General features: G+C 61.8%; 1 protein-coding gene across 5 annotated transcripts in view; it reads left to right on the top strand.

Annotated features, from left to right (window-relative positions):
* Positions 1–25,089, top strand: part of EBF4 (EBF family member 4) — a 33,200-nt gene that overhangs the window by 5,358 nt on the left and 2,753 nt on the right. The window contains exons 2-15 of one of the 5 annotated variants that reach the window (XM_039724655.1): positions 5,851–5,966; positions 11,018–11,174; positions 11,425–11,488; positions 11,581–11,636; positions 11,822–11,895; positions 12,373–12,441; positions 17,822–17,903; positions 19,711–19,828; positions 21,135–21,268; positions 21,346–21,472; positions 23,078–23,166; positions 23,635–23,700; positions 24,254–24,395; positions 24,823–25,002. In XM_039724655.1, coding sequence (XP_039580589.1) covers positions 5,878–5,966; positions 11,018–11,174; positions 11,425–11,488; positions 11,581–11,636; positions 11,822–11,895; positions 12,373–12,441; positions 17,822–17,903; positions 19,711–19,828; positions 21,135–21,268; positions 21,346–21,472; positions 23,078–23,166; positions 23,635–23,700; positions 24,254–24,395; positions 24,823–25,002 — 1,447 coding nt within the window. In that variant the 5' untranslated portion in view covers positions 5,851–5,877. Of the gene's footprint in view, positions 1–5,835; positions 5,967–11,017; positions 11,175–11,424; positions 11,489–11,580; positions 11,637–11,821; positions 11,896–12,372; positions 12,442–17,821; positions 17,904–19,710; positions 19,829–21,134; positions 21,269–21,345; positions 21,473–23,077; positions 23,167–23,634; positions 23,701–24,253; positions 24,396–24,822; positions 25,003–25,089 lie in introns of those variants that run through there. The other 4 variants (XM_039724639.1, XM_039724647.1, XM_039724628.1 and 1 more) reach the window with 4 other exon arrangements.

Below are 25,089 nucleotides of genomic sequence, written 5' to 3'. Positions count from 1 at the left end.
TCCAACTCCCCGATCCCAACCCCAGCCCTGGGAGGGTCCCCCCGGCTTCTCCGGGAACCCCGGAATGCTTTGGGCTGGGAAGCGACCCCAAATCCCATCAGTCCCGTTCCCAGGTGGCTCCAAACCCCAATGTCCAACCTTGGACACTTCCAGGGATGGGGAATCCACAGGGAAACCCCAAATTCCCTGGAATTTTGGGGCGCTGGCCTCATCCTGCTCTTCTCTTTTCCTTTTTGGGGTTTCTGCTCCTTAAGAGGGTTGGGAATCCCTGGATTGGGTTCTCCCAAGGGGATATTCATCCAAACTGGGCAAATTCACCCCAAAAATGGATCCAGTCACCCCAAAACTGGACAAATTCACCCTAAACTGGGAGCAGACACCCCAAAACTGGGCATAGAAACCCCAAAACTGGGCAAATTCACCCCAAATCTGGGTGAATTCAAACTGAACAAATTCACCCCAAACTGGGCAAATACAATCCAAAACTGGATCCAGTCACCCCAAAACTGGGTTCGGTCACCCCAAAACTGGCCAAATTCACCCCAAAAAAGGATCCAGTCACCTCAAACTGGGAAAATGCATCCCAAAACTGGGCAAATTCTCCCTAACTGGCAGATTTCACCCCAAAAATGGAACCCAGCACCTCAAACTGGGAAAATTCATCCCAAAATTGGGAAAATGCATCCCAAAACCTGGCAAATTCCCCCTAACTGGCCAAATTCACCCCACAATTGGCCAAATTCACCCCAAAATTGGCCAAATTCACCCCAAACTGGGCGAATCCTCCCCAGCCCGGGGTGTTTGGGGTCTGTGGGAACACCCAGGCCCCCATTTGGGGTCTGTCCCCTGCTGGGAATTCCCGTCCCCCCCCGAGTCACCCCCCGTCCCCATCCCCTCCTTGCGCAATTCCCGTTTCCTTCCCCCTTCCCGTGGCCTCATCCCGGATATTGGGGAACGTCCGGCCTGAGTCACCCCCGGGTGTCACCGACACCCCCCGAGGTCCCCCTGGAGCTCAAACCATGGGGAATTCCATGGGGGAAAGTGAAAAATCCTGGAGTTGCTGCCCAGAATTGAGGGTTTGGGGTTTTTTTTAAATTTTTTCCCACCCCAAACCGGTCTGGGATGATGGGGTTGATGGAAAACCTCATCCCAACGATCCTGGAATCTCCACGGGATTGATTTGTGGAGAATTTTCCCAGTTTTGGGGTGAATTCTCCCAGTTTTGGGAGAAATTTTCCCAGTTTGGGGTGACAGGATTCATTTTTGGGGTGAATCTCTCCAATTTTGGGGTGACAGGATACATTTTTGGGATGAATTTGTCCAGTTTTGGGGGAATTTTCCCAGTTTGGGATGACCAGTTCCAGTTTTTTGGTGACTGAATCGAGTTTGGGGTGAATTTTCCCAGTTTGGGGAGACAGGATCCATTTTTGGGGTGAATTTGTCCAGTTTGGGGTGACTGGATCAATTTTTGGGGTGAATTTGTCCAGTTTGGGGTGACAGGATTCATTTTTGGGGTGAATTTGTCCAGCTTGGGGCAACCAGTTCCAGTTTTTGGGTTTCCGTGTCCATTTCTTGGGTGCCCGCTCCCAATTTGGGGTGAATCTGTTCAGTTTTGGGGTGACTGGCTACATTTTTGGGATGATTTTGCTCAGTTTTGGGGGAATTTTCCCAGTTTGAGAGGAATTTGCCCAGTTTGGTGTGACTGGATCCATTTTTGGGGTGAATTTGTCCAGTTTGGGGCAACCAGTTCCAGGTTTTGGGTTTCCATGTCCAATGCTTGGGTGTCTGTTCCCAGTTTGAGGTGAATTTGTCCAGTTTTGGGGCGCTCAGACCCATTTTGGGGTGACCGGACCAAGTTTTGGGGTGAATTTTCCCAGTTTGGGGGAATTTCCCCAATTTGAGAGAGACCAGACCTAGTTTGGGGGGTAACTGAATCCATTTTTGGGGTGTATTTTCCCAGTTTTGGGATGATTTTTCCCAGTTTTGGGAGACTGGAACCAGATTGGGGTGAATTTTCCCAGTTTTAGTGTGAATTTGTCCAGTTTTGGGGTGACCAGAACCAGTTTGGGGTGACCAGACCCAGTTTTGGGATGAATTCACCCAGTTTGGAGGAATTTTCATAGTTTGGGATGAATTAGCCCGGTTTTGGGGTGAATTTGCACAGTTTGGGGTGACTGGATCCAGTTTTTCGGATGCCAGTGCCCAGTTTTGGGGTGAGTTTGCCCAGTTTGGAGTGAATTTGGCGGGTTCTGGTGTTCAGTGTCCCATTTTGGGGTGAATGTTCCCATTTTGGGATATCAGTGCCGAGTTTTGGGTTTTCTGTGCCCATTTTTGGGGCACAGAATTTCTCCAATTTTTGGGGTGTCTGTGCCCATTTTTGGGGTTTCAATGTTCATTTTTGGTGCTTCAGTGTTCATTTTGGGGGGGTCAGTGCCCATTTTTGGGGTGTCAGCTCCCAGACTGGGGTGAATTTACCCAATTTGGGTTTTCTGTGCCCATTTCTGGGGCTACTTCTCCCAGTTTTGGGGTATCAGTGCCCACTTTGGGGCTTCAGTGTTCATTTTTGGGGTGTCACTGCCCATTTTTGGGGCTCCAGCCCCCAGACTGGGGTGAATTTACCCACTTTGGGGTTTTTGTCCCCGTTTTGGGGTGGCCCCTGCCTTGCCCCTGCCCTCACCCAAGGTGGCCGCGGGGGCTCTGACGTCACACCGGGTGTGACCCTGACGTCACCATGTAGGCGTGACCCTGACGTCACCACGCGCGCACAGGGCGCCCCCTACCGGGCCCCCCGGCCAATGGCGGGGTGTCCCCGCGCTCGCCCGGCGGTGACAGCGGACAGGGGAGGGTGGCACTGTCCCCTCGCCCCTCGGGGTCACCTCTGCCACCCCCAGGGGGGCCTGGTGGCTTTGGGGTGGCCCTGGGGATGTGGGGAATGAGCCCCCACCCCATTCCCGATGGGAATCCCGTGGGATAAAGCCGGTCCCCCCCCTGTGTGACCCCAAATTCCTCCCCCAGCGCCATCTGGGGTCCCCCGGTGTCCCCCCGGCCCCGCTGTCCCCTTTAGGGACCGTTTGGGGTGCAGATCCCAAAGGAGCCGATCCCGGGGATCCCGCCTGGAATGGGAATGGGGGCGGGGAGAGGGGATGGTCCTGGGGGATCGGGGTGGGATGGACAGATGGACATTGGGGTGGACACATGGACACGGGGGTGGGCACATGGAGGGATGGACACTGGGAGGGACAAATGGACACTGGGATGCGCAAATGGAGAGATGGACATTGGGATGGACAAATGGACACTGGGATGGAGGGATAGACACGGGGGTGGACAGATGGACACGGGGGTGGACACGTGGAGGGATGGACAGTAGGATGCACAAATGGAAGGATGGATGTTGGGATGGACAGATGGACACTGGGGTGGACAAATGGACACTGGGATGGACAGATGGACACTAGGATGAACAGATGGAAGGATGGACACTGGGAGGGACAAATAGCAGGATGGATGTTGGGATGGACACATGGACACTGGGATGGACAGATGGACACTAGGATGAACAGATGGAAGGATGGACACTGGGAGGGACAAATGGACACTGGGAGGGACAAATAGAAGGATGGATGTTGGGATGGACACATGGACACTGGGATGGACAGATGGACATGGGTAGAGAGGGTCATGGACGGATGGACAATAGGATGGATGGACGGACGGACGGAGAGACAGTAGGATGGGCAGGGCCATGGACAGATCAACAACGGGATGGAGGGAGGGATGGACACTGGGATGGACAGGGTCATGGGCAGATGGACACTTGAATAGGTGGATGGATGGACACGGCAGATGGACACTGGGATGGACAGATGGACAATGGAATAGATGGGTGTGTGGATGGATGATGGATGGATGGATGGATGGAGGATGGATGGATGATGGATGGATGGATGGATGGAGGATGGATGGATGATGGATGGATGGATGGATGGAGGATGGATGGATGATGGATGGATGGATGGATGGAGGATGGATGGATGATGGATGGATGGATGGATGGAGGATGGATGGATGATGGATGGATGGATGGATGGAGGATGGATGGATGATGGATGGATGGATGGATGGAGGATGGATGGATGATGGATGGATGGATGGATGGAGGATGGATGGATGATGGATGGATGGATGGATGGAGGATGGATGGATGATGGATGGATGGATGGATGGAGGATGGATGGATGATGGATGGATGGATGGACAGGGGGACGGATGGACAGACAGATGGACATAAGGATGGGTGGGGGCATGGACAAAAGGACACTGGGATGTATGAATGCACACTGGGATGGACAAATGGATGCTGGGATAGACGGACAGACGGACGGACAGATGGATGGACGGATGGTGAGATCAGTGCAGCTGTTGTTGGATGGACACCAGGATGGACGAGATCATGGACAGATGGACACTGGGATGGATGGGGATGTGCACAGATGGATGTTGGGGTGGACACAGGGACAGACAGAGGGACACTGGGATGGACGAGGACACAGACACCCATGGGACCCCTGGGACCTTTTTGGGGTCACCCCGGGGTGTCCCTGGAGATTCAGAAGGGTCTCCCTGGGATACCCCAGAAGCAGTTTGGGGTCACCCCAAGGACACTTTGGGGTCACTTTGGGGCTCCCGTTTGGGGCCTCTCCAGGATGTCCCTGTGGCTCCAGCGGGATTCCCTTGGGACGTGTCCAGAGCTTCTTTGGGGTCACCCCGGGGTGTCCCTGGGGCTGGTTTGGGGTCACCCCGGGGCATCCTGGGGGACACCTGGGGGTCGCTTTGTGCCATCCCTGGCTCCCATTTGGGGACATATTTGGGTCACTTTGTGCCACCCCTTTGGGGACACATTGGGGACACACTGGGGTCACTTTGTGCCACCCCTTTGGGGACCCACTGGGGTCACTTTGTGCCATCCCAGGCACCCCTTTGGGGACCCACTGGGGTCACTTTGTGCCACCCCTCTGGGGACACACTGGGGACACACTGGGGTCACTTTGTGGCATCCCTTTGGGGACCCACTGGGGTCACTTTGTGCCACCCCTGCCACCCCTTTGGGGTCCCCGCAGGGTGTCTCGGGGGACACCCTGGGGTCACTTCTCGCTCCCCCCGGGCCCCATTTGGGATTTCCCCGGGGTCTCTCCCGGGGGTCCCTCCGGGGGTCTCCCCTCGGGGTGCCCGGCGCCCCCCGCGCGGCGCGGGGAGGGACCGCTCCTCCCCGGAATGATGTCAGCCTGGCCGGCCGCGGCCCCCGCCTCCCCCGGCGGCTCCGGCCCTGCCTCCCCGGGGAGGTCTCTCCCTCCCTCCCTCCCTCCCTGCGAGCCTCCATCCCTCCGGTGCCGCGCTCCATCCCTCCACTCCTCCTCCGAGCCTCGCTCCATCCCTCCCTCTGCCGCGCTCCATCCCTCCTCCGAGCCTTCCTCCAGCCCTCCTCTCCCTCCTTCCATCCCTCCACTCCTCCTCCATCCCTCCCTCCAGCCCTCCTCTCCCTCCCTCCATCCTTCTACTCCTCCTCCGGGCCTCCCTCCATCCCTCCCTCCGCCGCGCTCCATCCCTCTACTCCTCCTCCCGGCCTCCCTCCCTCCTCTCCTCTAAGCCTTCCTCGCCCCCTCCTCCCTCCCCCCGAGCCCCCCGGAGCCTCCCCCTCCCTCTCCCCCTCCCTCTCTCCCTCCCTCCCTCCGCAGATGCCGCTTCCCCGCCGGCCGGGACGGCGGCCCCCGGCACCTGCCCGGTGCTGAGCCCGGGGCTGGGGGGGGTCCGGGGGTCCCCCTGAGCCCCCCGGTCATGTTCTCGGTGCAGGAGGCGCTGCCCCGGGGGGGGGTCCCCATGAAGGAGGAGCCGCTGAGCGCGGGGCTCCCCGCCGGCCGCTGGCTGCAGGGCACCGGCATCCTGGACGCCAGCACGGCGGCGCAGAGGTAAGGGACAGCCCGGGGACAGCCCGGGGACAGCTTTGGGGCACTCTGGGGACAGCCCCGTGGCTCCGGGGGCTGCGGGATGGATGCAGCCCCAGCTCCGCGGGCATCCCGAGGTCGGTGGGCATCGCGGGTTCCACGGGAATTCCGGGGGCTGGAGGTGTCCCGGGGGCTGTGGGCATTCCAGGGGCAGTGGGCATCCCGGTTTTGGTGGGTATCCCGGTGGTTCTGGGCGTTCCAGGGGCTGTGGGCATCCTGGGCTCCTCGGGTATCCCAGCTTCCGTGGGCATTCCAGGGGCTGTGGGTATCCCAGGGCTGTGAATGTGCCAGGCTCCGTGGGCATCCCGGATTGCAGGGGCATCCCAGGCTCTGCCGATATCCCAAATTCCAGGGGCATCCCAGCCGATATCCCAGATTCCAGGGGCATTCCAGGCTCTGCCAATATCCCAGATTCCAGGGGCAGCTCGGGCTCTGCAGCCCTTCTGGGCGCTGCGGGCATTCCAGGGGCTGTGGGCATCCTGGGCTCTGGGAGTGTCCTGGGATCCGTGGGAATTCCGGGTCCTGTGGGCATCCAGGGCACCCTGGGCATCAGCTGTGCGCGTTCCAGGGTATTCCATGCCCTGTGGGCATCCTGGGCACTGTGGGCATTCCTGGTTCCGTGGGCATTCCGGTGTCCTCGGTCCCACGGGCATCCCAAGATGTGCCCCCCCCGTTTTCCCTGGCATTCCTTGGGCCTCTGGATCCCCTATCCCGGTGCCCTGGGTATCCCGGGATCCCTGTGGGTTTGAGCTGCCAGGGGTCTGTGCCCACGGGAATGGGGTCTGTGCCCATCCCTGCCTTTTCCAGGGGGCTCAAATCCCTTTCCCTGCCATCCTGGAGGGCTCAAATCCCATTCCTGCCTTTTCCAGGGGGCTCAAATCCCATCCCTGCCTTTTCCAGGGGCGTTCAAATCCCATTTCCTGCCCTCCTGGGGACTAAAATCCCATTCCCTGCTTTTTCTGGGGTCCTCAAATCCCATTCCTTGCCTTTTTGGGGGACTCAAATCCCATTCCTTGCAGTTTTGAGGGGCTCAAATCCCATTGCCTGCCCTTTTCAGGGAACTCAAATCCCATTCCCTGCCCTCCCTCCGTGTCCCCTCTCCCCTGCCCCTCTCTCCCGCCTGTGCCCAGAGGGGTCAGTGCCACCCCTGTCCCCTGTCCTGCTGTCCCCTCTGCCGCCTTTGGGGTGTCCCTAAGGGGTCATGGTGGCTCCCTGGGCTCCCCCCAAAACTTTGGGATGCTGGAAAACCTCAGGGAACTCCCCCGCACCCCAAAGGGACCCCAGCGCGGTGACAGCCACCCCCGGGGGTGACAACGTGACACAGCTGAGGGACAGCAGTGCCAGGCTGGGGTCCCACGGAGGTGCTGGCCCCAAAAACTCCCCGGGACCCCCGCAAGGGCACAGAGGGACACACCCGGGGCTGGCAGGGGTGACAGGGATGTGTCACCCAGCGGGGTGTCCCCTCCCGCCCTCCCTGTGCCACCCTGCTGGCAGCTGGGCGTGTGCCACCCTGCTGGCAGTGCCACGCGTGGGGACACCGCACCCCACCAACACCAGCGTCCCCCTCGCGTGTCCCCACGGCCACCGCAGTGTCCCCGAGGGGCTGGCACTGAGCTCCTGCTCCGTGGGGTGGCCCCAGGACCCCCCAAACCTCCCGTCCCGCAGTGTCCCCAAGGGCTTGGCGCCGAGCTCCGGGGTCCCCCGGCAGGTCCGGGGTGTCCCCGCGGTGTCCCCGCGGTGGGGTGGGGTCCCCGCGCCCCCCGACCCCCGGGAGCCGCCTCAGGGCCGTGCCCGGGGCCGCCGCCGCTTTCCTGGAAGCGCCGGGGCCGCGGCTGCTTGGAAATGCTTGATTGCCTTTAATAATTAATTAACGCGGCGGGCGGGGCTGGCAGCGCGGGGGGGACACGGCGGGGGACAGTGGCGACGGCCAGAGCCACCCCCCGCGTGTCACCGAGGCCGTTCGGGGGGCGCGGGGGGGAATTTTTGGGGTTGGAAGGAGCCGCGGGCGCCGCCGTCCCGTGGTAGGGGGGGACAGGGAGGGGACAGAGGTGTCCCCGCGGGGGTGGCACCCTGAGAGCGGACAAGGGACACGCCGCGGTGTCCAGGACAGGTGTGGGGACACGATGTGACCCGTTTGTGGTGGCCGCGCACAGGTATTGTCGCCTCGCCAGGTGTGGCCCCGCGGGTGTCCCTGGGGACAATTTGGGACCCCGCGAGTGACCCTGGGGACAATTTGGGACGCCGGGGAGCAGCTGAGGGAGCTTGCCCTCGGAGAAATGTCCCCAGAGTGTCGCCAAGGTCCCCAGAGTGTCGCCAAGGTCCCCTGGGCTGGGTTCGCGTGTGGCCCCGGCTGTGGCGGGGGTGACACCGGGGACCCGCTCCGCTGCTGCCGGGGGGACACCGAGGGGACAGGGGCCACCAGCGGGGTGGGGACACGGTGGCAGTGACGGGGACCGTGCTGGAGCCATCGTCCCTGAAGCGGCGGTGCTGTCGCCGTCCTGTCACCGCGGGTGTCGGGGCAGGGACAGCAGCGGTGACAGCGGCGAGCCCAGAGGTGGCACTGAGCGATGGCAGCGCGGGTGGCTTGGGCGGGGAGGGCTCAGGGGTGTCCCCCCTGTCCCCTTCTGTCCCCTCGTGTCCCCGATGCCAGGGGCCTGATGTCCCCATGTGTGTCCCCTACCCTGGACAGCGAGGGGGTGCTGGGTGTCCCATCGTGGGGTGCTGGGGACACCTGGTGGCCCTGGGGACGGGGTCCCGGTGGCCCTGGGGACAGCTGGTGGCCCTGGGGACAGGGTCCTGGTGGCCCTGGGGACAGGGTGCTGTAGCTTTTGGGGGTCCCAGGCCAGGATGCTGGGCGTCCCAAGGACTGGATTTGGGGATTTTGAGATTCTGGGGGTTCCAGGGACATCGTGCTGGGGGTCCCGGTGCTGAGTTTTTGGGTGTCCCAGTATTGGGGTGCTGGGGACCCCCGGGATGGGGCGCTGGTGTCCCATGGAGGGGGTTTTGGGGGGTCCCGCGGTTCTGGTGTTCCGTGGAGGAGATTTTGGGGGTCCCAGTGCTGAATTTCCGAGTGTCCTGGTAATGGGGTGCTGGAGGTTCCCCGTTTTGGGGGTCCCCGAAATTGGGGTTCTTGGGGATGGCAATCCTGGTAATGGGGTGCTGGGGGTGCCGGTGTCCCATGGAGAAGGTTTTGGGGTTCCTGGTAATGGGGTGCTGGGGGTCCCTGGGGCTGAATTTCCAGGGGTCCTCATGCTGGGATGCTGGGGGTCCCCAGGATTGGGGTTCCCAGTACTGGGGATCCCCAGAATGGGGTGCTGGGGGTGTTGGTATCCCATGGAGGAGGTTTTGGGGTTCCCAGTACTGGGGATCCCCAGAATGGGGTGCTGGGGGTGTTGGTATCCCATGGAGGAGGTTTTGGGGTTCCCAGTACTGGGGATCCCCAGAATGGGGTGCTGGGGGTGTTGGTATCCCATGGAGGAGGTTTTGGGGTTCCCAGTACTGGGGATCCCCAGAATGGGGTGCTGGGGGTGCTGGTGTTCTATGGAGGAGGTTTTGGGGTTCCCGGTGCTGGGGGTCCCGGTACTGGGGGTACCCAGGATTGGGGTTCTCAGTGATGGGGATCCCCAGAATGGGGTGCCGGGGGTGTTGGTGTCCCATGGAGGAGGTTTTGGGGTTCCTGGTAATGGGGGTCCCCAGAATTTGGGTTCTCGGGGATGGGGATCCTGGGGATGGGGTGCTGGGGGTGCTGGTGTTGCATGGAGGAGGTTTTGGGGTTCCTGGCAATGGGGTGCTGCGGGTCCCCGTGCCAGAGTGTTGGGGGTTCCCAGTGTTGGGGGTGCCACGCATCCTGGTAATGGGGTGCTGGGGGTGCCGGTGTCCCATGGAGAAGGTTTTGGGGTTCCTGGTAATGGGGTGCTGGGGGTCCCTGGGGCTGAATTTCCAGGGGTCCTCATGCTGGGATGCTGGGGGTCCCCAGGATTGGGGTTCCCAGTACTGGGGATCCCCAGAATGGGGTGCTGGGGGTGCTGGTGTTCTATGGAGGAGGTTTTGGGGTTCCCGGTACTGGGGGTACCCAGGATTGGGGTTCTCAGTGATGGGGATCCGCAGAATGGGGTGCCGGGGGTGTTGGTGTCCCATGGAGGAGGTTTTGGGGTTCCTGGTAATGGGGGTCCCCAGAATTTGGGTTCTCGGGGGTGGGGATCCTGGGGATGGGGTGCTGGGGGTCCCGGTGCTGGGGGTCCCCGGGATGGGGAGCTGGGGGTGCTGGTGTTGCATGGAGGAGGTTTTGGGGTTCCTGGCAATGGGGTGCTGCGGGTCCCCGTGCCAGAGTGTTGGGGGTTCCCAGTGTTGGGGGTGCCAAGGATTGGGGTTCTCGGGGATGGGGAATCCCAGAATGGGGAGCTGGGGGTCCCAGTGCTGGGGCTCCCCAGGATGGGGTATTGGGGATCCCCAGGTCTAGGGTTCCTAGGGATGGGGTGCTGGGGGCCCTCGAGATGGGGCATTGAGGGTCCCAGTCTTAGGGGGTCCTCCGGATGGGGTATTGGGGGTTCTGGTGCTGGGGGTCCCCAGGATTGGGGTTCATGGGAATGGGGATCCCCAGGATTGGGGTTCTCCGGGATGGGGATCCCCAGGATTGGGGTTTTCCTTGCTGGGGATCCCCAGGATTTGGGTTCTGAGGGATGAGGATCCCCAGGATTGGGGATCATGGGAATGGGGGTCCCCAGGATTTGGGTTCCTGATGCTGGGGATCCCCAGGATTTGGGTTCTCAAGGATGAGGATCCCCAGGATTTGGGTTCTGAGGGGTGAGGATCCCCAGGATTTGGGTTCTCGAGAATGAAGATCCCCAGGATTTGGGTTCTCGGGGATGGGGATCCCAGGACTTTGGTTCTCAGGGTTTGGGGTTCTTGGAGTTTGGGTTTCTCGGGGTTTAGGGTTCCCGGGGTTTGGGGTTCGCCCTCGCGGTGGCAGGGTGGTGGCGCTGTGCCGGCTGTCCCCACACCGTGGCCTGTCGCAGCGGGGTGTCGCTGGCCCGCGCTCACTTCGAGAAGCAGCCGCCGGCCAACCTGCGCAAGTCCAACTTCTTCCACTTCGTGCTGGCCATGTACGACCGCCAGGGCCAGCCCGTGGAGGTGGAGCGCACCTGCTTCATCGACTTCGTGGAGAAGGAGCGGGTGAGCAACCCCAAAAAAACACGAAATCACCCCAAAAAATCCCTCAAACCACCCCAAAACAGCGAGGTGGGGCAGCCGCGGTTGAGGCCAGAGCACGACCCCAAATTATGGCACGAGTGACCCCAAAGCAGGGTGGGGGTGACCGGGAGGGACAACGAGTGATCTGGAGGGGACAGCGGGTGACCAGGAGGGGACAGCGGGTGACCAGCTGACCCCTCGCCGTGAATTTTGTCCCCCCAACCCCCTCCAGGAGCAGAACGGGGAGAAAACCAACAACGGGATCCACTACCGGCTGCAGCTGCTCTACAGCAACGGTGGGTGCGGGGTTTTGGGGGGCTCCGGGCGGGGTTTGGGGCGTCCCCAAGGGGAGGTGACAAGCGGGGTGACGCCCCCGGTGTCCCCGCAGGGCTGCGGACCGAGCAGGATTTGTACGTCCGCCTCATTGACTCCATGTCCAAGCAGGTACCGAGACCCCAAATCCCCCCCAAAATGCCCCAAATCCCCCCGACCCCACCCGCGGGGAACACCTGGATGTCGCTGCGGCCACATCTGGCCGGGGGCGGGGAGGTGGCGCAGGTGACGGGGCCCGGGAGCGCCTCCCTGGTGCCACCCCGGTGTCGCGGCTGTCCCCTCGGTGTCCCCTGCAGGCCATCATTTACGAGGGGCAGGACAAGAACCCCGAGATGTGCCGGGTGCTGCTGACGCACGAGATCATGTGCAGGTGCGTGGGGACAGCCGGGGGGGACAGGGGTGTCCCCAAGGTCCCTTCGACCCCATGTTAATTAACGAGCCGAGCCAGCGTCGCTAATTAACCCCCGCGACAGGGGACAGGCCACCCCCGGTGTCCCTGCTCGTGGTTGGGGACTGCGGGTGGCCCTGCTGTGTCCCCCGGGGGTGACACGGAGCCTCGGGGTGGGTCCCCAACCCCTTCAGATCCACCCCGGGGTGACATGGAGTCTCTGGGACCCCCAAATGTGTCCCCAGCCCCATAAAGGGGTGGAAAAGTGACACCCCCGAGTGTCCCCCCTGCCGTGTCCCCTCCCTGCTGTCCCCTCTGTCCCCACCCCTGAGTGGGCGGTTCGAGGGTGGGACACGGGGACCTGGCGCGTCCCCCGCGGCGTTTGGGGGTCCCTCGGGCCTCGCTGTCCCCTGATGTCACCCGCTGTCCCCTGATGTCACCCGCTGTCCCCGTGTCCAGCCGCTGCTGTGACAAGAAGAGCTGCGGGAACCGCAACGAGACCCCCTCGGACCCCGTCATCATCGACAGGTGCTGGGGACACTGGGGACATCGGGGACACTGGGGACATCGGGGACACTGGGGACATCGGGGGACCTCATGGTGACCTGGAGGGGGTGGCAGCCACCGCGGGTGTCCCCAGGCTTGGGGACATGATGCTGCCGAGCCGAGGGACAGCAGAGGGCACTCCGGGTGTCCCCAGGCTGTGACAGATGTCACATCCATAATGGAGGTGGCACCGGCGCGTTGGGGACATCCCAGGGTGGCCGTGTCCCCGTCCCTGTGGTGCCTCTGTTCCTGTCCCGCTGTCACCTCCCTGGTGCCACCAAGCCAAGCCCGGGGCTGTCACTTGTTGTCCCCTTGTCACTGCCACTGTCCCGTGTCCCCTGTCCCGCAGGTGCCCTGGGGCTGTCCCCACGATGGCGCTTTTGGGGTCACAGGACACCCCCGGGACCGGCGTCCCCTTGGGAGGTGACACCCCGATGGTTGGTGGCACTGTCCCAAATGTCCCAAATGTCCCTGCGTGCCCCCCTCAGCCCCAGGGCTTTTGGGGGGTCCCCCAGTGCCAGGCGTGTCCCCAACCCGCCCCAGGGCTTTTGGGGTGTCCCCAGTCCCTGTCCCCATCCCCATCACTTTCGGGGCGTCACCCACTTCCAGGAGTGTCCCCAACTTGTCCCCTCAGCCCCAGGACTTTTGGGGTGTCCCCAGTCCCCTCTCCCCACTCCCAGGGGTTTTTTTTTTGGGGATCACTCAGGATTTTTGGGGGGGTCAGCCAGCGCCAGGAGTGTCCCCAGCCCCCCCCCCCCCCCCCCCCCACCTTTTGGGCCCAGCACTTTTGGGGTGTCCCCAACCCGCCCCAGAACTTTTGGGGTGTCCCCAACCCGCCCCAGCACTTTTGGGGTGTCCCCTGTCCCCATCCCCAGCACTTTTGGGGTGTCCCCAACCCCTCTCTCCATCCCTTTTGGGGGGTCATGCAGTTCCAGGCTTGTCCCCAACCTGTCCCCACCATCCCCAGAAATTTTGGGGTGTCCCCTCTCCCCATTCACAACAGTTTTGGGGTGTCCCCTACCCGCCCCAGGGCTTTTGGGGTGTCCCCTGTCCCCATCCCAGTCACTTTCAGGGTGTACCCAACCTGCCTTGTCACTTTTGGGGTGTCCCCATGGGTGTCCTCATCCCCGTCACTTTCGGGGTGTCCCCAGCCCGCCCCAGGGTTTTTGGGGTGTCCCCATTCACAGCACTTTTAGGGCGTCCTCTGTCCCCGTCCCCATCACTTTTGGGGCATCGCCCACTTGCAGGAGTGTCCCCAACCTGCCACAGGACTTTTGGGGTGTCCCCTGTCCCCATCTCTGTCACTTTTGGGGTGTCCCCAACCCGCCCCAGGACTTTCGGGGTGTCCTCATTCCCATCACTTATAGGGTGTACCCCTGTCCCCATCCCATCGCTTTCAGGGTGTCCCCTGTCCTTATCCCCGTCACTTTCGGGGTGTCCCCAATCCCCTGTCCCTGTCCCCATCACTTTTGGGGTGTCCCCTGTCCCTGTCTCCATCACTTTCGGGGTGTCCTCAGTCCCCTGTCCCCATTCCCGTCACTTTTGGGGTGTCCCCAACCCGCCCCATCACTTTCGGGGTGTCCCCAATCCCCTGTCCCTGTCCCCATCACTTTCGGTGTGTCCCCTGTCTCCATCCCTGTCACTCTCGGGGTGTCCCCAATCCCTTGTCCCCATCCCCATCCCTTTCGGGGTGTCCTCTGTCCCCATCCCCTCACTTTTGGGGTGTCCCCAACCCGTCCCAGGACTTTCGGGGTGTCCTCATTCCCATCACTTATAGGGTGTACCCCTGTCCCCATCCCCGTCACTTTTGGGGTGTCCCCTGTCCCTGTCCCCATCACTTTCGGGGTGTCCCCTGTCCCCATCACTTTCGGGGGTCCCCAATCCCCTGTCCCTGTCCCCATCACTTTCGGGGTGTCCCCATTCCCGTCACTTTCGGGGTGTCCCCAACCCGCCCCATCATTTTCGGGGTGTCTCCAATCCCTTGTCCCCATCCCTTCACTTTCGGGGTGTCCCCTGTCCCCATCATTCTCGGGGTCTCCCCTGTCCCCATCCCCGTCACTCTCGGGGTGTCCCCAGTCCCCAGTTCCCTGTCCCTGTCATTTCGGGGTGTCCCCTGTCCCCATCACTTTCGGGGTGTCCCCATTCCCGTCTCACTTTTGGGGTGTCCCCAACCCGCCCCATCACTTTCGGGGTGTCTCCAATCCCTTGTCCCCATCCCTTCACTTTCAGGGTGTCCCCTGTCCCTGTCCCCATCCCCGTCACTTTCGGGGTGTCCCCTGTCCCCATCCCTTCACTTTTGGGGTGTCCTCTGTTCCCATCACTTTCGGGGTGTCCCTAATCCCCTGTCCCCATCCTCTCACTTTCGGGGTGTCCCCTGTCCCCATCCCCGTCCCTCTCGGGGTGTCCCCTGTCCCCATCCTCATCACTTTTGGGGTGTCCCCTGTCCCCATCCCTGTCACTCTCCGGCTGTCCCCAATCCCTTGTCCCCATCCCTGCCACTCTCGGGGTGTCCCCTGTCTCCATCCCCATCACTTTCGGGGTGTCCCCTGTCCCCATCCCCGTCCCTCTCGGGGTGTCCCCATCCCCGTCCCTCTCGGGGGGTCACGCAGGGCCAGCCGTGTCCCCAGCCCTCCCGCGGAGCCCCCCCTGTCCCCCGTGTCCCCGTGTCCCCCCCCGGGCCAGCCCCGCTGGTTTGAGAGCGCGCTAAGTGCCCCTCTCGCGGCGTTAATCAAATTACCCGGCAGCGAAAATTGACGCTTCTCATTAATTAGCCACGATTATGCTAATTGCGCATTCAAATTTATGCGCCGCGAGCAGAAGGTGCTCGGCAGCGGCGCCGGGCATTTGCATATTCAATGGTAATTAGCGATGCTAATTAATGCGCCGGCCCCGTATTTTTAACTCGCGGGGGTTCAGCCCCAGCCCCCCTACCTGGGGCAGGGATTTGGGGGATTTCGGGGGGATTTTGTGGGGTTTTTTTGGGGTTTGGGGTTCTCCCCCGGCCGCGCTGTGCCGGGGATGGCGGGGCCGTTTTCGGGGTATTTTTGGGGCGTTTTCCCGGCTTTTTTGGGGCGTTTTGCAGCTCCTTCCTTGCCCTGCTTACCACCCGCGGGGAGGGAATGGGATTATGGGAATGTGGGGAATGGGGGAACCCCCTTTTCCTGTGCTGTCCCGTAAGGTGTGACCCCCTTTCTGTGGGGTCGGGACCCCCTCAGTGAGAGACCCCTTTTTGTGGGGTCCCCCCTTTTCCATGGGGTCCTAGAAATGAGAATCCTTTTTGTGGGATCCCCTTTTTGTGGGATCTCCCTTTTTTTGGGATCCCCCTTTTCCATGGGATCCTCTCTCCCTGTGACCCCTCCCTCCACGGGATCCTGTAAATGAGACCCCTTTTTCTGGGATCCCCATTTTTGCAGGATCCCCTTTTTTTGGGATTCCATTTTATCATGGGGAGCTCCTTGCTGTGGGACCCCCATTCCATGGGATCTGCTTTTTGTGGGATGCCCCTTTCCATGGGAAACCCCTTTTTGTGAGATCCTGTTTCCATGGGATCCCCTCATCCATGGGAATCCTTTTTTCGTGGGATCCCCTTTCCCTGGGATCCCCACACCATGGAACCTCCTTTCCCCAGAATCCCCTTTTTTGTGGGATCCCCTTTTTGTGGGATCCCCTCATCCATGGGATCCCCTGATTTGTGGGATCCCTGTTCCCTGGGACCCCGCTTTCCGTGTAATCCCTTTTTTGTGGGATCCCTGAGATCCTTTTCCCCTGTGACCCCTTTTTTGTGGGATCCCCTCTCCCTAAAACCCCTTTTCCATGGGATCCCCTTTTCTGTGGGATCCCCTTTTTGCAGGATCCCCTTTTTGTGGGATCCCCTCTCCCCGAGACCCCTTTTCCATGGGATCTCCTTTTTCTGGGACCTCCTTTTGCGGGATCTCCCTTTTTATGGGATCCCATTCCCACGAACCCCATTTTTTGTGGGATCCCCTTTCCATGTAACCCTTTTTTTTTTGCAGGATCCCCTTTTTTTGTGGGATCCCCGTTTTCTGGGATCCCCTTTCCACGTAACCCCTTTTTGTGGGATCCCCTTTCCCTGGAATCCTCCTCCGTGTCCCCCCTGCCTGACCCGGGGGTGACCCCACTTGGGGTCCCCCAGATGTCCCCAAACCCCCTGTGACCCCGGGGATGGGCCCGAGGGTCCCAATGATCCCAGGGACCCCGGTGTCACCCCCAGTGGGATGGGGACAGGGAGGGACACTGGGATGGGGACACTGGGGTGGGGACAGAATGGGACACTGGGGTGGGGACACTGGGATGGGGACACTGGGATGGGGACAGGGAGGGACACTGGGATGGGGACACTGGGATGGGGACAGTTTTCCATGGGATTCCCTTTTCTGTGGGACCTCCTTTTGTGGGATCCCCCTTTTTATGGGATCCCCATTCCCTCGGACCCCCTTTTTTGTGGGATCCCCTTTCCATGTAACCCTTTTTTTTTTGCAGGATCCCCTTTTTTTGTGGGATCCCCGTTTTCTGGGATCCCCTTTCCACGTAACCCCTTTTTGTGGGATCCCCTTTCCCTGGAATCCTCCTCCGTGTCCCCCCTGCCTGACCCGGGGGTGACCCCACTTGGGGTCCCCCAGATGTCCCCAAACCCCCTGTGACCCCGGGGATGGGCCCGAGGGTCCCAATGATCCCAGGGACCCCGGTGTCACCCCCAGTGGGATGGGGACAGGGAGGGACACTGGGATGGGGACACTGGGGTGGGGACAGAATGGGACATTGGGGTGGGGACACTGGGGTGGGGACAGAATGGGGGTGGGGACATTGGGATGGGGACATTGGGATGGGAACAGAGCAGGACACGGATGGGGACAAGAAGGGACATTGGGGTGGGGACAGAGTGGGACGGGATGGGGACAAGAAGGGACAGTGGGGTGGGGACAGGGTGGGACAGGGATGGGGACAGGATGGGGACATCAGAATGGGGATGGAGACAATGATGGGATGGTGACAAGAAGGGACAGCGGAACTGGGACAGAATGGGACATTGGGATGGGGACGCCAGAATTGGGGACACAATGGGGACACCGAGATGTGGATGGGGACACTGGGATGGGGACAATAATGGGGTGGTGACAGGAAGGGACAGCAGGACAGGGACAGGATGGGACACTGGGATGGGGACAGAATGGGGACACCAGGATGGTGGTGGGGACACTGAGATGGGGACAATGATGGGGTGGTGACAAGAAGGGACACTGGGATGGGGACAACAGGCAGGAACACCATGACTGGGGACACCGGGATTTGGGGACACCATGGGGACGCGTTTGTCCCCTCTTTTTTTCCCCCCCCATTCCAGGTTTTTCCTCAAGTTTTTCCTCAAGTGCAACCAGAACTGCCTGAAAAACGCCGGGAACCCGCGGGACATGCGGCGCTTCCAGGTGACACTTGGGGACATCACCGAGAGGGTGGAGGGGACACCGAAAAGGGGTGCAGGTGACCCCAGAAAGGTTCCCCAAAGGGATCGAGGGGAACTGGGGGGCTCGATTCCCCCCAACCCCTTTGAAAAATCCCGAATTTCCCACCGCCCTAAAAAATCTACCGCCATCCTATAAGAAACCCCAAATTTTGACCCCAAAAAGGGGTGCAGGTGACCCCAAAAAGATTCCCCAAAGGGGTCGAGGGGAATTCAGTCCCCAATTTCTCTTGACCACTTTGAAAATCCCAAATTTCCCGCCACCCTATAAAAGGTGACACTTCCAGGTGACACTTGGGAACATCATGGAGGAGATCCCAAAAGGAGGTTCGGGTGACCCCAAAAAGATCCTCAAGGGGGTCGAGGGGAATTCAGTCCCCAATTTCTCTTGACCACTTTGAAAATCCCAAATTTCCCGCCACCCTATAAAATAGGCGCCACCCATGATGAAACCCCAAATTTTGACCCCAAAAAGGGGTTTGGGTGACCCCAAAAAGATTCCCCAAATGGGTTGAGGGGAATTGAGTCTCCAGTTCCCATTGACCCCTTGGAAAATCCCAAATTTACCGCCACCCTATAAAATAGGCTGCCACCCTATATGAAACCTCAAATTTTGACCCCTAAAAGGGGGGGTGAGGTGCAGGCGACCCCAAAAAGATTCCCCAAAGGGGTCGAGGGGAATTGGGGACTCGATTCCCCCCGAACGGGGGGAATTGGAGGTGGCTCTAATGTCTTTGGGGTCCTCTGAGGGGGAATTTGGGGGACTGGGGGTGACCCTAAAAGAGGTTTGGGGTTCTCTGGGTGGAATTTGGGGGCCTGGGGTGGCCCAAAAATGAGTTTGGGGTCCTCTGGGGGGGATTTTGGGGGTTGGGAGTGGCCCTAAAAGGGGTTTGGGGTCCCATAGAGGGAATGTTGGGGGCTGGGGGGGACCCTGCAATGGGGTTTGGGGTCCCCTGGAGGGGCTCAGGAGGTCCCTGAGGGTGTGGCCCTAAAAGGGGTTTACCTTAAAAGGGGTTTGGGGTCCTCTGGGGGAATTTGGGGGACTAGGGGTGACCCTAAAAGGGGTTTGGGGTCCTCTGGAGGGAATTTGGGGGTTGGGGATGGCCCCAAAAGGGGTTTGGGGTCCTCTGGGGGGTTAGGGGTGGTCCTAAAAGGGGTTTGGGGTTCCCTTGAGGAGCCGGGGTGCGGTTGGGGGTGGCTCTAAGGGGATTTGGGGTCCTCTGAGGAGAATTTGAGGGATTTGGGGTGACCCTAAAGGGGTTTGGGGTCCCCTGGGGGGGTTGGGGTCCCCTAGGGGTCCCCAGAGTGTCCTGGGGGAAGGAGCTCGGCGGTCTGGGGGTCCCCTGGGGGGGCTGGTGACCCCAGGCTGTGGGGGCCACCCTCGGGTGACACCGTGGGGACACCACTGCTGGCACCTCCTGTGTGTGACAGGGGAGGGGACATTGTGGGGACACCACACACAGCGTCCCTGCGGTGTGACAGGGATGGGGACACCGTGGGGACACCGTGGGGACAACACAGCCGGCCCTCACTGTGCTGTGACAGGGATGGGGACACCGTGGGGACACCGTGGGGACAACACAGCTGCCCCCCTGTGGTGTGACAGGGCTGTGACAGGGGAGGGGACACCGTGGGGACACCACACACAGCGTCCCTGCGCTGTGACAGGGGAGGGGACACCCCTGGGCCACTACAGGGACGCCACCCCCAGTGCCCCCGCGGTGTGCCAGGCCCGGGGACACGGCGGGGTGACGTGTCCCTTGTCCCCGCAGGTGGTGGTGTCCACCACGGTGCACGTGGACGGCCACGTCCTGGCCGTGTCCGACAACATGTTCGTCCACAACAACTCCAAGCACGGCCGGCGCGCCCGGCGCCTCGACCCCTCCGAAGGTCAGGGGACACCTGGGGACATGGTGGGGACACGTGTTGGGACCCTGCCAGCGTGGCCTGGCATCCCTGGGGCGGTCCCTGCAGTCCCCACCCTGCTGTCCCCGCCCTGCTGTCCCCAGTGGCTGATGGGCCATCCATGGGTGTCTGTCCCCATGTGTGTCACCATGGCCACCTTGGGGACATTTTGGGGACATGCCTTGGGACCCTGCCAGCGTGGTCTGGCATCCCTGGGGCTCTCCTTGTGTCCCCACCCTGCTGTCCCCAATGTCTTTGCTCGTTCGTGGTTGGGTGTCCATGGGTGCCTCCCCACCTGTGTCACTGTGGCCACCTGGGGACACTGTGGGGACATGTGTTGGGGCCCTGCCCATGGCCTGGCATCCCTGGGGTGGTCCCTGTGTCCCCACCCTGCTGTCCCCAATGTCTGGTGGGCCCATCCATGCGTGTCTCTGTTTGTCCCCACCTAGGGATATCCTAGGTGTCATCATGGCCACCTTGGGGACATCTTGGGGACAAGTTTTGGGAGCCCCCAGCCTGGTCTGGCACCCCCAGGGTGATCCCTGCTGTCCCCACCCTGCTGTCCCCAAGTGTCCGTGCCCATCCAGGCTGGGTGTCCGTGGGTGCCTCTGTTTGTCCCCACCCGTGTCACCTTGGTCACGTGTGCGTGTCCCCAGCCACGTCCGTGTGGCCACCTGTGATTGTCCCCATCTGTGTCCATATGTCTGTCCTGGTCATGTCCCTGTGGCCATGTCCATGTCCCTGTGGCCACTTATGTGTCCCCAGCCATGTCCCTGTGTCCCCATATCCATTCCAATTCGTGTCCCCGTGTCCCTGTGGCCACCTGTGTCTGTCCCAGTCCATGTCCGTGTCTGTCCCAGCCCACGCCCTCATGTCCCCATCAATGTCCATGTCCCCACACCTGTCCCTGTGTCCCCATGTCTGTCCCCACATCTGTCACAATCCATGCTCATGTCCCCATCCGTATTTGTGTCCCCATGCCGGTCCCTGTGTCCCCACATCTGTCCCACTCCATGTCCACGTCCCCATGCCTGTCCCCATGTCTGTCCCAATCCATGTCCCCATGTGTGTCCATGTGTCCCCATGCCTCTCCCAGTCCATGTCCCCATGCCTGTTCCCCTGTCCCCATGTCTGCCCCACTCCATGTCCCCATGTCCCCATGCCTGTCCCCATGTCCCCATGCCTGTCCCCTCTTCCTTGCTCCCACCCCACCACCCCAAAGCCCCCCCACCCCTCTGTCCCTGCCCTTGCTGTCCCTGTCCCCTCCCCACGCTGTCGCTGTCCCCTCCAGCAGCCACCCCCTGCATCAAGGCCATCAGCCCCAGCGAGGGCTGGACCACGGGCGGTGCCACCGTCATCGTCATCGGGGACAACTTCTTCGATGGCCTCCAGGTGCTCTTCGGCACCGTGCTGGTGTGGAGCGAGGTAGGGGCAGGCCGCGGGCGGCGCGGGGACACCTCGGGGACGCCGCGGGCCGGGCTGAGGCCGTGTCCCCCCCGCAGCTCATCACCCCCCACGCCATCCGCGTGCAGACCCCCCCCCGCCACATCCCGGGGGTCGTGGAGGTGACATTGTCCTACAAGGCCAAGCACTTCTGCAAGGGCGCCCCGGGACGCTTCGTCTACACCGGTGAGGGACGGGGACAGCTGGGGACAGCGGGGCTGGGGACACCTGGATTGAGATGGGGACGCCCGGGAATGGGATAGGGACCACTGGGATTGGGATAGAGACACCTGGGACTGGGATGGGGACATTGGGACTGGGGTGGGGACACTTGGAAATGGGGTAGAGACTGCTGGGACTGGGATGGGGACATCGGGACTAGGGAGGGGACATTCGGATTGGGATGGGGACACCTGGGATTGAGACGGGGAGGCTGTGGAATGGGTTAGAGACCACTGGGATTGGGATAGAGACACCTGGGACTGGGGTGGGGACATTCGGATTGGGATGGTGACACCAGGGAATGGGATGGGGACACCTGGGAATGAGATGGAGAGCACTGGGATTGGGACGGGAACCCGCGTGGTTGAGGTGGGGACGTTGGGAATGGGATGGGGACATTGGGAATGGGAGGGGGATACCTGGGAATGGCATAGGGATATCCTGGAATTGGGATGGGGACATTGGGAATGGGATGGGGATGTTGGGAGTGGGATGGGGACATTGGTATTGGGATGGGGACATTGGGAATGGGATGGGGATGTTGGGAGTGGGACGGGGACATTGGGATTGGGATGGGGACATTGGGAATGGGAGGGGGATACCTGGGAATGGCATAGGGATATCCTGGAATTGGGAATGGGATGGGGACACCTGGGATTGAGATGGGGATGCCCAGGAATGGGATAGAGATCACTTGGACTGGGATAGAGACACCTGGGACTGGGGTGGGGACATTGGGATTGGGATGGGGACATTGGGAATGACATGGGGACACCTGGGAATGAGATGGAGAGCACTGGGATTGGGATGGGAACCCCCAGGGCTGAGATGGATGGGAACATCGGGATTGAGATGGGAACATCGGATTGGGATGGGGATACCTGGGAATGGGATGGGGACATTTGGATTGGGTCGGGGATGCCTGGGAATGGGGTGGGGACACTGGGATTGAAATGGTGACTCCTGGGATTGGGCTAGGGGTATCCTGGAATTGGGATATGGACATCGGGATTGGAATGAGTACGTCCAGGACTGGGATGGAGACATCGGGATTGGGATGGGGACATCAGGAATGGGATGATGACACCTGGGAATGGGATAGGGATATCCTAGAACTGGGATGCGGACATCGGGATTGGAATGAGTTCACCCAGGATTGGGATGGCGACATCAGGATTTGGGATGGGGACACCTGGGAATGGGATAGAGTCTTGGGGCTGGGATGGGGACACCTGGGAATGGGATAGAGAGTCCTGAGATTGGGATAGAGACCTGGGAAGGGGACACATAACCCCGTAAAGGGATGGAGACCCCTGAGATGAGGATGGAGACCACCTGGGAATGGGATGGAGAGCACGGTGAATGGGATTGGAGCAGTGGGATTGGGACGGGGACACCTGGGGCTGTGACACACACTCGTGGGATTGGGACACAAACGCCAGGAAAGGAACACCGATCCCCGGAAGGGGACAGAGCCCCTGTGACAGTGACACAGACAGCTGGGACAGTGTCCTAGCCCCTAGGACATGGTGACAGTGACAGTGACACCGCGGTGTCCCCTGTCCCCAGCCCTGAACGAGCCCACCATCGATTACGGCTTCCAGCGGCTGCAGAAGGTGATCCCGCGGCACCCCGGGGACCCCGAGCGCCTGCCCAAGGTAGGGGACAGCGACACCCTGGGGACAGCAACACCCTGGGGACAGGAGGGACACCCCGGGGACACGGGGATTCCCTGGCACTGCCCCAGGGGCAAAGGACAGGGAGGGGGTGACAGTTCTTGTGTCCCCCGGGTCTGGCAGGGTTTGGGGCAGGGAGGGACAGGGGGCTTGGGGACACGGGGGACACAGAGGGGGTCACTGGGGACACAATGGGGACACGGGGTGGACACTGGGGACACAGAATGGGGGAACAGGGGTGGTGACCAGGAGGGGCTTTGGGGACACAGAATGGGGACACGGGGGGACCATGGTGGGGACAAAGGGGTGGTCACTGGGGGCACAGAACAGGAGGGGCAGGGGGACACTGGGGACACAAAATGGGGACACAGGGAGGCCATAGGGGGTGGGCTGGGGGTGCAGCACCCCCTGACACCCCCGTCCTCTCCCCTGTCCCCTTGCTGTCCCCAGGAGGTGCTGCTGAAGCGCGCGGCCGACCTGGTGGAGGCGCTTTATGGGGTCCCCCACAGCAACCAGGTGTGCGGGGACACCCCTGGGACACCCCTGGGACCTCCCCAGGACTCCCCATCCTGGGACAACCCCTGGGACCCCCTTGGGGACACCCCTGGGACCCGCTCTGCCACACCTGGAGGGTCCCAGTCCCCTCCCCAACCCCCTCCTGGCCCGTGTGTGCCCCGGGAGGTGACACCAGCTGGGACAGTCCCAGCCACCCCTGGCCCATCCTGGGGTCACCCCGGGCTCTGTGGGTGGTGGGGTGACACCGAGGGTGACACCAAGGGTGACACCGAGGGGTGATGCCGTGGGGCACCGTCAAGGGGTGACAATGAGAGGTGACACTGAAGGGTGACACCAAGGGCTTACTCTGTGGGATGACACTGTGGGGTGACACTGCGGAGTGGCACTGCGGGGTGACATCGAGGGGTGACATCAAGAAGTTACTCTGTGGGGTGGCACCGTGCTGGAGGGTGACACTGTGAGGTGACACTACGAGGTGGCACTGCGGGATGCCACCCAGAGGTGCCACCAAGCAGTGCCACCCTCACTCGGTGACACACTGCCGTGTCCCCAGGACGTGCTGCTGAAGCGGGCGGCCGACGTGGCCGAGGCGCTCTACAGTGTCCCCAGGGCCCCCGCGCATGTCACTGTCCCCTCCTTCGGCGGGGGACAGCTCGGCCTCGCCATGGGCGACTCCCCGCAGGGCTCCGAACAAGGTGCGCGGTGGCCTCGGGGTGGCAGGAGGGGTTTTGTCCCCTGCCTGGCAGGTGCCACCTGTGGCTGTCCCCTCAGGGCTCCCCATAAGGTGCGCGGTGTCCTCGGGGGGTTGTGTCCCCAGCGGAGGCGGTGCCACCGTGTCGCTGTCCCCTCAGGGCTGTGACCAAGGTTCAAGGTGACCTCGGGGTGGCGGGAAGGTTTTTGTCCCCTCCCCAGCGGATGCCACCCATCCCTGTCCCCTCAGGGCTGTGACCAATGTGCGCGGTGGCCTCGGGGTGTTGTGTCCCCTTCCCGGAGGGTGCCACCGTGTCGCTGTCCCCTCAGGGCTGTGACCAAACTGTGCGGTGTCCCCGGGGTCGGGGCGGGGGGCTCCGAAGAGTCTTTGTCCCCTCGGCAGGCGGTGCCACCGTGTCGCTGTCCCCGCAGGGTTCTCGCGCAGCCCCGGGACGCCCCCGGCGCGGGGGTTCGGCCCCCCGGGCTCGGCCCCCCAGCAGGGCTTTGCCGGGGCCACCGGGGGCTTCGGCGGGGCCACCATGGCCGGGCTGGGGGTCCCCGGGTCCCCTCCGAGCTTCCTGAACGGCTCCACCGCCACCTCCCCCTACGCCAGTGAGTGACACGTCTGGGGACATCCGTGGAGGGGGGACACGGGTTCATGGAGGGTGCCCAAAGCCGTGTGACAGCCCTGGGGACGTT

Source organism: Passer montanus, unplaced genomic scaffold (assembly GCF_014805655.1).
Source record: "Passer montanus isolate IOZ18808 unplaced genomic scaffold, ASM1480565v1 scaffold109, whole genome shotgun sequence".
Classification (NCBI taxonomy): Eukaryota; Metazoa; Chordata; class Aves; order Passeriformes; family Passeridae; genus Passer; species Passer montanus.
Note: the sequence above shows the minus strand (reverse complement) of the source record. Positions and strands in the feature narration are given on the sequence as shown.